This window comes from Neofelis nebulosa, chromosome 14 (assembly GCF_028018385.1).
Source record: "Neofelis nebulosa isolate mNeoNeb1 chromosome 14, mNeoNeb1.pri, whole genome shotgun sequence".
NCBI classification, from domain to species: Eukaryota; Metazoa; Chordata; class Mammalia; order Carnivora; family Felidae; genus Neofelis; species Neofelis nebulosa.
In genome coordinates this window covers 57,049,680-57,067,250 of record NC_080795.1, presented here as the reverse complement: position 1 = coordinate 57,067,250, position 17,571 = coordinate 57,049,680, and the positions used below count along the sequence as shown (strand labels likewise).

General features: G+C 34.7%; 1 protein-coding gene across 6 annotated transcripts in view; it reads left to right on the top strand.

Moving 5' to 3' along the window:
- The window catches only part of CSMD3 (CUB and Sushi multiple domains 3), a 1,263,431-nt gene that overhangs the window by 1,160,040 nt on the left and 85,820 nt on the right, over window positions 1-17,571 (top strand). For all 6 annotated transcript variants that reach the window (XM_058698868.1, XM_058698869.1, XM_058698867.1 and 3 more), the window contains 5 exons: window positions 6,297-6,377; window positions 7,309-7,422; window positions 12,267-12,455; window positions 12,839-12,985; window positions 15,469-15,657. In XM_058698868.1, coding sequence (XP_058554851.1) covers window positions 6,297-6,377; window positions 7,309-7,422; window positions 12,267-12,455; window positions 12,839-12,985; window positions 15,469-15,657 — 720 coding nt within the window. The remainder of the gene's footprint in view (window positions 1-6,296; window positions 6,378-7,308; window positions 7,423-12,266; window positions 12,456-12,838; window positions 12,986-15,468; window positions 15,658-17,571) is intronic.

Sequence of the window (17,571 nt, the reverse complement as noted above, 5' to 3'; positions counted from 1 at the left end):
CCTGAGAAGTTAGCTGCTGATAAGATAATCAAAAGTCCCTGTTCTCACACAGTCTATATTCTAGTGTAAGGAAATGGACAGTAAACAATTCTTACGGATTGTGAAAATTGCTAGAGGGAAAATAGATGTGAAACAGAGTAACTGCAAGAGGTTAACTCTAGTTAACATGAGTTAATAGGGACAATGTTTTTATTTTAGTCATCTGAGGGCAAAGTTATAAAAAACACTCAGGAAGATAGGTTTCAAGAAGGCAAAATAGATAAAAATAAAATTATATAGAACATAGTTTTAGACATGTCATCAAATGTTACCCTGTCAACCACTTGAGAGCAATGTTGATTAGGGAATGGGAGGGACTACAGTAAGGGTTAGATTGTAGATGAGTTTGATTTTTCAAAGTTTCTTATTATGAGAGTGTAGAGATGTGGTTTAATATTTTTTATGAGGTGAGAATGGCGTCATAGGTGGGTGATATGACAAATCAGGGGTACTTGAGTTTTAAGTGGAGGAGAGGAACTCTACATTTGCAGCTAAAATTATAAACCAGTCAATAGGTGGGGCTGAAGTTAATTAAACAAAGTTAGAGGCCCTTGGAGAATATAATCAAGACTTTTAATTTAATGTCAAGCCATTTGAGGACACTTGTGAGTTTTTTTAGATCCAATCAACAATTGTTTATTTAACACCCGCTGCAATATAGACTCTTTAGGAGTCTCTGGGTATCCACCTTTGTCCCCTTCCAATTGCGTTTATTTTTCTTACTGTAGCCAGTTATTTTTTTAAAGGAGAAATCTGATCACATTACTCCCAGATGTAAAACTCTTCACAGGTTTGTCATTCGCCTCAGATTAAAATAAACGAATCCTGAGTGCAGCCCATAGCCTCCTGTCGGACTTAGCCCCAATTTACCAGTCTTTCTCATCCCTTCTCACTCAGTCCAGGGCTGTCACCCAGCCCCACCCCTCCCCCTCCTCCCCCCCCCCACCCCGGTCCCCCCACCAGCCTTCCTCTTTGCTGACATTACACTTGCTGATTCCTCTGCCTGGGTTATTATTCTATGTGTCATCCCTCTCCCCTACACACATATGTGTGTGCGCGCGCACACATACACACACACACACACACACACACACACACACACCTTGTTTCAGCTAGTTAATTTCCACTCATTAATAAAATAATTTGATTAATATCTTTCTGACAATTAGTGCCTTTAAGTGCACGATTGTGTCTGCATATTTTTCACTACCACATTCCCAGCACATAAGATGTGGTGTCTGATACATACTAGGCCCCCCATAATATGTATTTAATAAACAACAAAATAAAGTGTTAGACACTACAGGAAATGTAAACATGTACGAAATGGTCCCACACAAGCTAAACATGGAGCAAGCACTAACACATTAATGAGTAAAGGTGGAATAATTCAAGATAGTAGAACCCTCAATGCTAAGTGTTATGGTTCCAATATTCAGGCCTGCAAGGTTGTCAAAAATGACAGTGTATAACTAGGGAATTAACATGGTAAATATAAGGGACCTGACAAAGTTCAGATGAAATGTAGCAGACATCTCATATGAGGGATGGGTGAGAATTAAGGTAAGAAAGTTGCTTTATCTAAGATTACAAATTTAATCTGTAGGCCAATGTTTATACATTGACAGTAGGGAAATGGCAGCACCAAAATAATTCTCCAGTCCGAGCTGATTTGTCTGTAAATGCAGGAGAAAATATGGCTTAGTTTTCAAGCACGTGGCTCAAATTCTGGCTCATTGAACTGGGTAAATAATTCAACCATTCTGAAATGGAGTGTCTCTCTTAGCAACATGAGCTATTTACACATATCTTGATGTAGTAATTTGGGCATTAAATGAAGTAACTCATGTAAAGTAGCTTGCAGAGTTGTTTGCACACAGTGGATTCCTCAAAAATATAGTCTTACCTCCCTTCCATTACTTCCTTTTTGTATGGGAAGGATTGCACTAGAGAGACACAGAAGGCAAGAAACATCCTGTAGACAAACTTAATAACTCATGTGCATTTATTTTCTAGGGCTGCTGTAATAGAGCACCACAAGCTGGCTGGATTAAGCAAACAGAATTTTTTTTCTCTCACAGTTCTAGAAGCCAGAAGTGTGAAATCAGTGTATCGACAGGGCCATGCTCTGTCCAAAGGCTGTATGTGAGGATCCTTCCTTGACTCATTCTAGCTGCTGGGGGTAGCCAAAAATCTTTGGCACTCCATTCTCTGTCCCTGTCACATGTCTTCCCTGTTCATCCATCTCTGTCTTCTCTCTTTTTATAGGGACAGCATGGTGTTTTAAGGGCCTGCCTTGATTCAATATGACCTCAAATTAATTCATTGTGTCTGCAACAACTCTATTTCCACATAACATTCTAAAGTTCCAAGAATGACTTAAATTTTGATGGGCACTATTCAACTCAGTACGATAGGTTTGAAATGACAGGTCTACAGTGAGAAGTTCGCAGAAAGAATGGAAAGACACTGGACAAATTTTATACTTATTTTAGCAAACAAACCAGCAGAAATGGATGGAGATTGAAAACAGAATTGTTGGAAGCTGTTTATGATTTATTTACTTTTTGTAGTACTTGTCTTTAAGAGTCAAAAGAAAAACAGATGCAAAGGAGTTTCCTTCATTATTTCCTTCTCCTTTACATTATAGTCAGAATTATATAGTTCTACTGTGTAAAACCTCTCAGGGCCTGCCTAGATCTCATTTCCTAGCACTGTCACCCACAATTACTTCTATTTTATGCCCACTTGCAAATTTAAAGGGCATAATAATCCTAGGGAAGACTGTTCAGAGACTCATTCCTTCCCAGGGAAACCAGTGTTTCATATGCTGTTTAGTAAATATTTGTTGGGTTATATGCATAGTTACAGGAGCATATAATTGTGAAAAAGCAGATAAACAGTCTTCTCTCTCATATTATTTAAAGTCGAAGTAGAGACACGAACAATGAACAAATAGGCTAAGAAATGGACAATTATTAATAAATGTTGAGACAAGTCATGCTGTGTGTGCAACACCTGTGATTAGAAGATACCAGTAAGGGGTCAGTGTAGGTAGGCAGTGAGGAGCTCAGAAGACATGTTTATCCAGGTGATCTAAAATTGGGAATTAAGACACAAATCAGACTTGAAGTCAAAAGAATCAATGAAATCACTTAGGTGGGGATTGTAGAAAATTTGTTCAAAGGGAATTTTATTCAAATCTATAAAATTGAGGGAAATAGAGTGGCTTTTATGAAGTAGAGGCAAGAGGACGGGACATTACCCCTCCTCAGACCCTCCATGACCCTAAAGTGATCTCTTGGTTCCCAAGACACATTTTATAAAACTGCAGGTCATGGAAGAGAACAGAGAATAAGAAAGAATTTAGCTCACAACACCCATGTGGTCTTGGGAAAATAGTACAAAATCTCAGGGCGTCTGGGTGACTCCATCAGTTCAGTGTCTGATTCTTGATTTCAGCTCAGGTCATGATCTCACCGTCATGGGATCAAGCCCCATATTGGGCTCTGCATTGGCATGGAGCCTGCTTAGGATTCCCTCACTCTTTTTCCCTCTGCCCTTCTCTGCCCGCCACCCCCCTCCCCCCCCACCATGCTCTCTCTCCTTCTAAAATAAAACCTAAAAAAAAAATTTTTTTTAATAGTGCAATATGTCTGAATATCAGATTCTTATTAATAATAATTTCTAATCCCTAGTCTTATAAACTCTGCAACTGAGTTATGTAGGTCATTCTAAGCATGTTCTACAGATGACACTAGCCATGGATTCCTCACTGATAAAAAATGTGCTCTTTCTTAAAATAATAAACTAATTTATTCTTAGCATGAAAATCAAAAATAATTTTATGGGCAAACAAAAGTGAAATAATACATGTGTGGGCATCTCTCTACACTTTGCTAACTTCTGAGTTGATCTCTGTTCTACGTCAAGATGAGATAAAATGCCCTGGGTACCTGTGTGGCTCAGTAGGTTAAGTGTCCCACTTTGGCTCAGGTCACGATCTTGCAGTTCATATATCTGAGCCCTGAGTCTGGCTCTGTGCTGACAGCTCAGAGCCTGGGGCCTGCTTCCGATTCTGTGTCTCCCTCTCTTTCTGCTCCTCCCTCACTCATGCTCTGCCTGTCTCTCTCTGTCTCAAGAATAAACATTAAAAATAAAATTTAAAAAAAAAGGTGAGATAAAATGCTCTCCTCTGAAGCATAGTCTCCTAAGGATTTCTCCATACTGGGCTCCCTATACCTTTCTATATATCCCCTTTCTCTTACCTCTTTGGCATTTATTACAATTGCCTTTTGCCTTGGTAATTGTATCCCTCTTAAGGTCTACGATCAGGAAAATTATTTAAAAATTCCTAAAGTTACTCTAAACTTGCGTCTCAAAAATCCAGGTTACACTTTTCTGTCCTGGGCTTCTTTCCCAGTGAGTCTTTTCTCTAGTTGGTAACCCTTTTGTGTAGAGCAGTGTTTTACTTGCAAATTAACATCTTTGCACAGCAAGTGCTTTTCTAAACAGGTTGAAGTACTAGAAGGAAGATGTTTGAAGAGACAAACAAAAATTTCCAGCAGGAAATTGAAATGAAAATTTCCCTCGATTCATCCCTCCTCAGCTACATTTCAAAAAACGTTCTTTTTTTTTTCTGTCCTTAGAAACCTGGAGGTGTACTAATCGATTGACCTCTTATAAATGGCTTTTTGTTACATCATGATGAATCAGTGCCCAACTTGTTGCTCATGTTTTCTCCTCCATCTGCAACGATCTCATGTCCATGATTACCCTTCAGAAGTGGAAAAATCTTACTCGTTCTTTAAAATGTTGGGGTGCCTGGGTGGCTCAGTCGGTTAAGCGTCGGACTTTGGCTCAGGTCATGATCTTGCAGTCCATGAGATCGAGCCCCTCGTCAGGCTCTGTGCTGACAGCTCAGAGCCTGGAGCCTACTTCAGATGCTGTGTCTCCCTCTTTCTCTGCCCCTCCCCCATCCTCTCTCTCAATCAAAAATAAATAAACATTAAAAAATTAAGAAAAACAAACCGTACTTTATCCATCTCCTTTTCTAGGAGTCTTCCTTAACTGGTCCAGTTGATGTTCCCCAGTACTCTCATAATTCTTTCATGATAGTGGCAATACTGAAGGTATGGGCTTTGGGGTTAGGGGACAGAGGCTGGAGTCTTGGATAAACCCTGTACTAGTTGTGTGAGCTCAGACAAGTTACTATGTCTTTTAAACCTCATTCTCATTATCTGATCATTGAGATACCTAAATAATTCAACTCCTGAGTTTAAGCAATAAAATTAAGCATATGAAACACACTCTTCAAATGTTATGATAAAGTGTGTTCTTGACTAAACGAGATTATATTACATTATTTATAAATCATAGTGAAAATAAAACTGTGATGTAGATATCAGATGGGGCTAGCAGTCATGATACTTGGATTCTTAAAGAACTTTTTATTGTGGTGGCCTTTAAACTATGCCAAATAGGAGTGTTTCTAATCTAAAGGGGACAACCTATTCAAGTGATGTAGATTATTAGAATCATGAAATTTAACTAATAGGTATTTCATGAATATACTCATATAACATGGGGAGAGAAGGTTCTGGAGCCAGACTACCCAGGTTCAAATCTCAGTCTGTTACATTACAGCTGTGTGATTTAGACAAATTCTTTGATTCTCTGTGACAGTTTTTTTCTTTTATAAAATGGTGATTATTCTAGACATAGTCATGAATTAAGTAATAAAATAAACACATTTTTTGTGAGGACTGAGTTAATATTAGTAAAATATTTATAATATTTTCCAGAATCGAGTAAGCATTGAGTACTTGCTTGTGATTATAAATACATGCCAGGCACTTTGCTAGGTGCAGGAGACTGAGATGAACCTTGGCATTGGGCACATAACAATGACATATTTATAATGATGTATGTATAATGAATATAAAATTGCTAATTGTGATAATGCCAAGGAGAAAATTAACAGCTGTTATGAAGCACATAACAAGAAGGAATAGAATGAGGGTAAGAAATAAGGAGTTACAGGTAAGCATTCTTCCCTTGGAAAATATGTTGGCATCTAAGTAATGATTTGTTTTCCCTCAATATTGTATCATCTTTTAAATAAACAAATAATTGAAGCTTGATAAATTATACCGTTTATTTTTATTCTTACAAATAAAGCTTGCATTATTTTTTTCACATGTGTGAATATATACAGCCTCTTAGAGAAGGAATAAACACGTTGTCTATTTTTATAGCTTATCAACTAAGAGTGTGCCAGCCTCCGCCACCTGTACCCAATGCTGAAATTTTGACAGAAGATGATGAATTTGAAATAGGTAAAGTCTGATAAATTATTTTTTAAAAACATAGTGTTACTAGAAGTATTTTCTTTAAAAGAAATAGAATAGTAGCGACCTATCTTAGACTGTCTTTCTCTGGATTGATGGGGATTGTTTGGAATTCTTAAAATTGGACAGTAGTGAAAAGACCAAAAGGGAGTATTAGGCAAAAAGCAAGAATTCTGTATCTCTAGGATATGTAATTGGAAAACCAGCATGATCATTTGAACCATACAATCATGGTCAATAATTTGCTTCCTTCCAAATTATTTTTTTGTTACCTTGCAATACACTAATGTTCTTTGAATTCAGGCTTAAGCCTGAAACATACAATGAAGAATATATAGGGTGTATTAGAAGATATGCTTTATTTCCATATCTTTAAAGACAAGTGGTGGATTATGCTCAATTTAATAGTAAATAAAGCCCTTTGGAAATTAAATCCCAATAATGTCTCACAGTTCAAAAAATGATGTAACAAAAGAAGACATTTTAACATGGCTATAAACTCAGCATTATCATCATATTGATTTTGGTTGAGAAATTAAGAAAATATCAATGACTACTGTAAACTTAAAATAAAAGCAATAATTCTGAATCATTTTAACTTGCTTAATATATTTTTAATGAATACCTTAACTATACCAACTAGATTGTTTCCTTACTGCTATTGCTTACATCCAACTGGTGCACACCAGTTAAATCTTACTGTAGTTTACCCCTGGCTTCAGTTCTGGTTTGTCAGTGTCCATGAGGTACTTGTAGTTCAATGTTTTGAATATTATCCCTACTTATAACTAGTAGAATTTTATACCAATTGAAAATAACTGAAGGAAAAAAATATTCTACTTTTGCAATAGAAACATCTGTTCATTGTTACCATTACTTGTTGCCTATCTGAAACCTCTGTCTTTTTTTTTTTTAATAGGTGACATTATTAGGTATCAGTGTCTTCCAGGATTTACTTTGGTTGGTAATGCAATTCTGACATGCAGATTAGGAGAAAGACTTCAAATGGATGGAGCACCTCCAGTTTGTCAAGGTATCAATTCCTATGATTATTTATCTCTAAGCATTCGTTTTATGTTTAATCCAATAATGGAAAAATCGAGAAAAGTCTACTTTATATAAATATGTAACTGGCCATAATGTTAAAAGTTATACAGCTTATATGTGGTATCTTTTATTTCATGATTTCTCAGATTTAACTTTAAAAATTACTTATTCTTCCAAGGTCTATTTTTTTTTTCCTTTTAGTTTACCCCAAAGTCAGTTCAATTTATTTAAATTAATTTTGCTGTGAGGAGTGGAAATGGAGGTGGAAAATAAGAGAAAAAACCTTAAAGACTCCAATGTTGATTGCCTTTACTTGACATAGTTATGTTCTAACCACTAAATTCATTGAACTTTAATCCAGCATCTGTTACATATGAGTGTTTGAGTAACAAACAAACAAACAAACAAACCAGTCATAAATGGTTCCTGCTGTGAAGGCAACATGGCTTAAAGGATATAACATCCATGTAGGTGGTAGGAATACAGTGTTTAGGAAACAGGTCAAGGGGCGATAGAATCATGTAATGTTTTATTGTTTATGGGGCAGGGAAAGCTTGATGGAATTGTTGCTCCCTGAATCTTGGTTCCAAATGATGGGTGAGACTTAGAATAGAGATAAATAAAGGGTGGTCCAAATGACAGATGAATATGTGGAGACACAGAAGTGGAAAACAGAGGTATAGACATGAAGGAATCCACTATGAAATTACAGGGGTAAGACCATGATGGACCTTGAATGGTGTGCTAGAGTTTCGGTGTTCAGAAATGACATATTGTTAATTTTTGTAACCCCATAGGGCCCAGAACAGAGCCCACCACATGGTAACTAATTATAAATAGTGGTTTATTTGAATGAAATTGAATTGAATTTGACAATCCCTCCCCAGATTTTCTTGGATTACTTCCTTCATTGGAGTTTATTCCTGAGAAATGGAAATCTGTTTCTTGCACAGACCTTTAACTTTATCTATTAAAATGAGCCAAAAACAAAACTTTTATTTTTACGTTTCTTAGTTATAGCATGTTTATTAGTCCAAACATGCTATAAGTAGGAATTAACATTTAATTTTCTACCCCATTGGAGTCCTTGCAATAAAATGGAAGGATTTTCACAAGAAGCTTTGACAATAGAAAAAGGAAAGACATGTTTGGAGGTAAAAACGAACACCAATGTGAGCATTTTCTTTGCTCTTAGTCAATGACTTCAGAGCATCTAGAAGTTGTTTGGGTTTTCTAAAGCCTATCACCTATAATCTTGATATTTAAATGTCATTCATTCAATTTTCTCCTTCACACAAGACTTCCTTTTAGCCACTTAGGATTATTCAAGGTGCATATTCAAACATTTAGATGTGAATGTGGAGGATACAATTTTAGCCTTTTGGGAAATTATACATGTGAAAATAACTTGGGCAGACACAAGAAGGTGTGAAAGAGCAATTACATGTCAGGACTTTCTCTTTGACTCCAATATATAAAATTTTTTGTGAGTTCTTAGAGGGCAACACTTAATTATTTTTTTGTATCTGGATCTCAATAAGTTTCTGAAAATTAAAATAAAACAATCTAGATACCTTAATTACTTAATAATCCCTCATCACTCAAACTTTCAATCTACAATCAGAAGTTGCTACTGATTAATAATTACATCTCTTCCTAGTCTATGTAGTATCGAGAACACAAAAAAAAGACTAATTTTTATTTCATAATGGCACTTCAGGTACTAGCTAAACCCTAATAAATCATCTCTCAGAATTAGTTTATGCAGTGTTATTACATTAACTAATTGACCAGGTACTTAAGCCAAAACTCTAACTTTACCTTTTTTCTTTATTTGACTGAATTCACAGACTTGCCAAAACGGTCATTCTTTTGGAGTCTGTTAGAACGAATATACATTGTTTTTAGTCTATCTTAAATTACTTCACGTTTTCTCACTTTTCCTAAAAGAGGCTGCATCAATTCTGTTATTCTTCCCTTTATCCTTTTTAGTTTTCTTTATCATGCTTAAAATATGGAAAGCAATGCTAAATGTGCTGCTTTTCAAAGACTTTGATATAAATGAAGTATAATGGGTGATTATATTCGGTGGTTAAAACTGCAGGATCCATCCAGCTGAACCTGTGACACTTCTGCACTCTAAACTTTCTGGGCACTGGTTCCTTCGTATGTGTAATGGCAGGAGGAATTGTACACACTTTCTAAAGTTGTTGGGATAAGTTACATAATGCACAACAGGTGCTTAACAGTGTCTTAACATATAGTCACAATCAATACATATTCCTCTTATTCTTGATCATTGCAGGGCTTCTTGGTATGTGTTGGATAGTATGAAAATAGGTTAATTTGTGTACTTAAAGTAAATTATATTGAATCATATCAGTTTTTCAAAAGTAATCTGGAATATTTATTCAGTTTAGAATATGGGGGCCAACATATTAAATAGGACATGGCACTTGGTTTTTGATAATCATAGCCCAGAAAGGGAGACACCAAAAATTTAGGGAAATAGCCATGAAATTGCTAACTGCAGTAGTAAAAGCATACATTGCAGAGACACCAAGAAGGAAATCAGCAATTCTGCTCAGATTGGTAGCAGAGCGGTTCAGGAAGGATTTTACAGAAGATGAGACATTTCATCTGGGTGTTGAAATGCAGTAACATTTCAAATGCAGCAGAGGAAAAAAGGGCATTTGAAACAGAAGCACGGATGAATGAATGTGCAGAGTTCAAAAAGCTGCACATAGTTTATCTACTATGTTTGGAGCATTTCACTTCAGTGGAGGAGGAGCAGGAAAGAAACTTGGGGAGGTGGGTAAGGACTGAACTTGGAGGACTTTGTGGCAAACTATGAAGTTGCTAAATGGTTTTGGTGAAGAAGTCACATGCTCAGTAAGCCAAACAGATACTTAGTTAAGTATTCCACGGTATTAAATAACTGAGCACACACTAAATAAACCCTTCCTTAAACTTACTTCAGCTTCCCATATGATTATATACATCTGTCATTTCAATATGCCATAGCTATATACTCACTAATATGTATTCTTCATCTTCGACTCAAATTTTTCATTTCATTTACGATTGTCAAGTTAATGTTTTTGTTTATTTTACACATTTTTCATTTTATGAAAAGCAAAGGTCAGATTTCTTTTAGAGTGCTTATGACCTGCTACCATTTACTTAATTATTTTTGAGAAATCTTAAAGTCATATCCAAGAAGCAAACATCTTAGATTGAAGTAAAAGAAGCAGAAGTAAAAGCCAAAAAAAAAAAAAAAAAAAAAAAAAGGAAAACAACTCTTACATGTTTTAGCTTTACTATATTCTATGTTTAGTATTTTGTTTTTAGTATATCTAACTATGCTATATTCTTTAGTCAATTTTCAAGTGTCTTAATATTAGTTATGGTTAATTTTATTTTCAAATTATTTCTTTTCAAGTTATCAACTTGATTAAAGAGCCATTATGTATTGCCAAAATCTACTATTTTTATATCCTTTTCTATCCCTATACTACATGGAGACTTTATGGCTCAAAGTATTTCATTGTCCTTGTACCCAGGAAGTGATGAATATATATCCTTCATCTATTCATGTATATTCCAGCAACTATATTTGGTGTTTCCAAGCCTAGCTCATTTGAGCAAACACTGAAAAACAAGAATACTGCTTAAGGTGCTATTCTAATTATTTTGAGATCCACATTATCTAACTCCAAGATGGAAATTGATTCATAGTAATTGGATTAGGAAATGTCGTGTGAAACATTTCCAACTCACCAAATTCTCAAAAGTGGTCTACTCTGCCCATCATTCCAGTTGAATGTCCCCAGTAATAATACCCCAAAACTGGTCTCTCCAAAATTTAAAAACTTTTTAGCAATAGTTCACATAGGACATTTTGCTGTAACCACTCTCATTGTTCTGACAAGTAGAAAGTTCTGTATTTGAACTAAATACTGTTTGGTATATATGAGTTTACTTCTGTACAATGTAAGCTATACTGAGGAGCTCCAATACTGAAACTCTTAAGAAAAAAAAAAAACAAAAGGCTGAAATAGCATCACTTGAATGGCAAGAATTTGATCATCTTGCCCACGCTCTCATTCCAAATGCAAATTTAAGTAGATGTTTGTATTTGGCCCAAAACATGATGCTTGATGCCAACAATTAAAGTTTACTATACTTTGGAGGCTGTTACATCATAATTATGTTTATTGTCAACATATAACAAATTTTCTGTATTTTTGAATATACATATATTTGTTGTCTAGCAGTGGTATCATTATGAAATAAGAAGTGTTATACTTTGTCTTACATTTATGGCCTGGAGACAACACGAAGAACTGAAAGATGACTGGTAACCTAAAATTGTGTTAAATCCTCATGGCTTACCCACTTCTCTGAGTTCAGAAGTGCCTAGCCAGGAATGAATACTCTCAAAAGAGTGCAATTTCTTGTCTGGCCCTACATACCTGAGTGAGTTAAAGTTTGAGGAGAAATGAAAGTGAGTAACAAGGAAGGAAGGAAAAGGACAAGCAAAGACATAAACAAAAGGGGCAGCGGGGAGAGGACACAAGAAGATGAGGAAATGTAGGGAAAGTATATAAAGAAATCAAAGGAGATAAATGTTTTATCTTTTAATTTTTTGGTCATTCCTCCATGTTTTGAACTGCAAGTTTAATACAAATTATCTCTTCAAACACATAATTCACAGTATTGTCTCCTTTATAATTATTAAACATGAAAGTGGAGTACCCAATGTTTAAAATGCAGTTTAAACTTAGGTCTAACACACTAGCATTAGTTAATGATTTCTTTCTTTGATAGTGCTCTGTCCTGCCAATGAATTACGGCTGGATTCCACTGGAGTCATACTGAGCCCGGGATACCCTGATAGTTACCCAAATCTTCAAATGTGTGCCTGGAGCATTTCAGTAGAAAAAGGATATAATATCAGCATGTTTGTAGAATTCTTCCAGACAGAAAAGGAATTTGATGTTCTTCAGGTGTATGATGGTAATATCATTTATATTTACTGCATATTCATAAATTCATTTCAACTGCTCTAATTTTACATGCAGACCTTCAGTATAAACAATTGCTTATATGATTTTGTTTTATCTCCCCCATTATTTTTAGAAGTATCAATATCAAGTTTATCTAGATACCATGTGAAAACTGTACTTAAGCTTATTATTTTACAAATTATAGATTCTTTGGCTGTGGAATTAAATGTTTAAAACAAAGATAATATGTTTTAAGGTACTGTTGATGATATAAATTGCTTGTGGAGCAAAATGTCACCATACTTAATAGTACTCTAAACATATAAAATATTAAAGATAAATTGGAACATAATTTTTCAGGTATGTCTAAATTGTATTATTTTCTTCCCAAAGGACCAAATATTCAAAGTCCAGTGCTTATTTCCCTCAGTGGAGATTATTCATCTCCTTTTAATGTAACAAGCAACAGTCATGAAGTATTTCTTCAATGGTCAGCAGATCATGGCAATAACAAAAAAGGCTTCCGGATAAGATATATAGGTATGTGATACTTACAACTTCAGTACAGATCCCACCGACATCTTCAGTACGGTTGTGGCTAAAGAGCACAGACGCAGATACTATTCAATTAGATACGAATCTAAGTCAGAGTCCTGCACTGAGGTTCCTTGAGCAGTTTATGTAGCCTCTCTGTGTCTCAGTTTCCCCATTGTCATGATAATAATCCAATATCTGTCTTGTGATTTTTGAAAAGATTAAAAGCATTTAGGGTATTTATGACATATATGTTAGTTATAAGTTAAAGTCTGGTATCTTCAATACTTTTTTTTCAATAGATTTATTTCCCTTGAATTCTTGCAAAATAGCAATACTGTTGCTCAATTGTGTGTATCAGATCTATTGAATGACTCCTTTATATGATAAGGTTAAACAAAAGATAAACATACAATGGTAAAAATCTTTGTTTTTAATTATCCATCCATTTATGATACTCGCTAAGTAAGTTAAATATTGAAAGTGAAGTGATCAGCACATCCTTTAAAAACCTTCAGTTTTGAAAAAATAATTGTTTTGTTATTACTGCTTTTCAGTGAATAATATTTAGAAAGATATGGAATAAAATTCCTTTTTAATAACAAGATGAAATAATTTTTCTATGCCCCTTCCTGTTTATCGGGTCTAATGATTCTGAGCCAAATATTTTCTTATTGAATAAGTATATGTAAATAGTTCTTCATTATTCAAAGGTCATATTCCTTTTTTCGTCATCCTAAATCATGTCAGAGGAATGGGTTTGTGCTCAATAACTGAATATTTCAAAACCAATCAGGCATCTCTTTCTGTATCATGTTCTGATCATGTCTCCCCAAGCCATGGGTCATTGCTAATCAATTCAATGGAAAATTACTTTATAATTATAAACAATTCTGACAAAAATTCTAGGCATAGCCTTCAATAAATTTTGAATTTCAGTTCTAAAAATATACTCTCAAATTTGTTTATTTATATAAATTTGCATCTATATCATATACAAATAAAATTATTTTGTCTATTTACTTTGATTTTAAAACTATAAGATGATAGTTTGATTTTAATTGATTAACATTTGTCTTCTACATATTAGAATTGACTTATCACTGACACCATAATACCAATATGTATAGAAGTTTTATCATACAATATATTTATGTTAAGTTTTAATAATATTATTAACATATGCAAAGAAGTGTTTTAAAAAATTTAAGCATGCACAGTCATCATTAAATTTTTTTCATATTTCAGTCTATATTTCTATCATATGAACAATATAAATGTCTTTTTATTAAATTTGTGCCCAAAGATGGAATTTAAAAGTCAGCACATTAAATGTATTTTTAACGATCATAATAACTTAAAGGGAAAACATTCAAATCAATCAATTATAATCATTAGATTGACTATATTATAGACTAACCCTTATTTATGTTGATATTTCTGAAAAATTTTGATATAAACATATTGAAAGCACCACTTTAACCCCAAGAATAGCTTGACATATTGTAAATTTTTCTTTAGAAATAGTAGGTTATGACATATGTATTCCAGATCCAATCTCTTTCTTACTAGTTACCCCTAAAGTCTTATTTTTCTCAGATGAATACATTGAAGTTTCAAAGGGTAAATGGATCCTGCCAGGCTGAATAGCCTTAAAAGTACATATATATGAAAAAGCCATTTGAGATTATCTTTTGACACTTCAGACTTCAAAAGATGAAGAAAGTTTTACTTTATTGACATTTTTATCACCATATGTAAGCACTTTTGACAGCATGGAAACTCTTTAATAAACTGGGAGAGAGGATTATGGAGTGTGGGGGTCTATTTAGAAATCAACCAAAGTGAAATGCTTGACCTAACATGATATAGGTGTCTGGAAATACCTTCAAAGTTACAGGTAAATAACATGCCCTAAAATATTACTACCAAGACTGTGGCATTTAGTTTCTTCAAATTTTTAAAATTGTATGTATTTATTTTGATAGAGAGAGCAAGCAGGAGAGGGGCAGAAAGAGAATACCCAGCAGGCTGTGTAGAGACCAATGTGGGGCTTGAACCCAAGAACCACAAGATCATGACCTGAGCCAAAACCAAGAGTCAGACACTCAACTAACTGAGCCACCCAGGCACCCTACATATGGGTCTTTCAAATGACAAGAAGTACGGTTTCTAAAATTCACTGAAATATTTGTAGGGCTTTTCAACCTCTAGGGTGTTAAGAAAATATGTGTATTTCAATTCAGAAGGCATCTTCCATGATGATAAAATTAAAAGAAAGCTCAGAGATAGTTTTGTCTCCCAAAAGTTATTTCAACAGATTGTGAAGAAAATAGAAAATTATATTATGTGCATATGAAGTAAAATTCACACAGGTGGCAGTTGCCCTATTTTAAGTACTAGTATTCACTTAGATTTTTTTACCATGCTGTATTGTAAAGAATTTCTGATTCATTAATTATACAGTGATTCTTTTGTCTTTTGAAAAGCTTTCTACTGTAGCACACCAGAATCTCCGCCTCATGGATACATTATCAGTCAGACGGGTGGACAACTTAATAGTGTGGTCCGCTGGGCCTGTGACAGAGGATTTCGACTCGTTGGAAAAAGTAGTGCTGTGTGCAGAAAGTCTTCCTATGGGTATCATGCATGGGATGCACCGGTCCCTGCTTGTCAAGGTGAAGTATATTATCCCCACATGCATTAAAAGATTAACCTCATTTAACGTTTTCATTTGGGTCATTGGAACTTCCCAAACCATAAATATTCAGAAGCATAGTATAGATGCCCTTCATGAAAGTAAGACTTAAAAATGCAGAATGATAAATTTGAGAAACATGATACACACTGTTTTATAATTCATTTGTTGTTGTGTGATTTATGCCTTTCCTGTAACCGCTCATACACCTATACAACTTTATTGATACGTCTACCATTCTCGTGACTTTGTTGTCAGAAAATGATTGACCCAGAGCTGGAGACTGCATTAATGTGAAGTCTGCAGAGAGAAAGCAGAGGATAAGAGTGGGCAGGGTCACTGAAGATGCACTCTGAGTATGCAAAAATGTGCTCTCAGAGCAACAAATTTAAAATAGGAAAATGTAGCTGACCACCACGTTATTTTTTTTTTTCACTGTTTAGCTAACTTAACAGAGATGTGTCTTTCCCTTTCACTTGCATTTTATTAATAGTTGAGGGGGTGTCTGGGTGGCTCAGTTGGTTAAGCATCCCACCTCAGCTCAGGTCATTATCTCATGGTCCATGGGTTCGAGCCCCGTGTTGGGCTCTGTGCTAACAGCTCAGAGCCTGGAGCCTGCTTCAGATTCTGTGTGTGTGTGTGTCTCTCTCTCTGCCCGCCCCCCACCTGTGCGCTCTCTCTCTCTCTCTCTCTCTCTCTCTCTCTCTCTCTCAAAAATAAGTAAACATTAAAAAAAAGATAAGGAAACAATTGAGGCACTGTCTGAGCATTTTATTCTGACATAGCAACAGAATTTCGAGCTTCTTATTCAACAAATGGCACATTTTTGATCTTTGGACTAGATCTTGTCTCTTAGCTAGGTACAGTCACAAAGACAAATGCAATATCAGTTATACAAGAGTTTCTAATGTCATCGGACTTAGAAAAAATTTTAATACTTAACATATCACATTATGTTTCAATATGAAATTTAATTTTATATTTGATGTATTCTGCCCAGCATATAGAGGCATATTAAACAACTAAGACCCCTTACATTAAAAAATGCAGAACGTTTTAGTTAATAAATAATGGGGCTTATCTATCTATAATCTGCTTATCAGAAGGAATTTATATAAAACAAATAAAATATAAAATATATCAATTAAAATTTAAAATTGAACAACAGCAAGTTAAAATAAGCATAGGTATTGATAGACATCCAAAATGGGTTCTTTTACCTATTAAACTACGATTTTAATTCACGAAGAGATAACTCTCATATATATGCATAAATAAATGAGAAATGAAAAAAACTATTGTTTCCTTGAGGAAACATTAATCACTTATTAGAAATCTGTGAAGAGTTATAAACTTAGTGGGTAACCACCAACATTGAGAAAGCTGACTTCGTGCTGAATAGATATATTTTGGTAAACTATCAAAACGTCTGCTTTTCTTTGCCTAATGAACAGTGGCAGTATTCACAAATTCTTAGTATTAATTTCCCTAAACTGGTTTGGAAAAGAATTTTTGATCTTATAATTTCAGAATTATGGGAATTTAGAAAAATATATAAACAATAACCTCTAAATCACATATATTTTAAATAAATATTATAATGCTCTGACATTGAACTAGTACATTTCAGTTGTGTAATTATTGCTTATCTATATAAGATATATATAATAATCTTTAAGAAACCTTTAGCAAATATAATTAACTGTTGGTTGAAATAAAAAATGTCCTAGGGGTGCCTGGGTGGCTCAGTTGGTTAAGCGACCGACTTTGGCTCAGGTCATGATTTCGCAGTCTGTGAGTTCAAGCCCCGTGTCGGGCTCTGTGCTGACAGCTCAGAGCCTAGTGCCTACTTCAGATTCTATGTCTCCCCCTCTCTCCACCCCTCCCCTGCTCA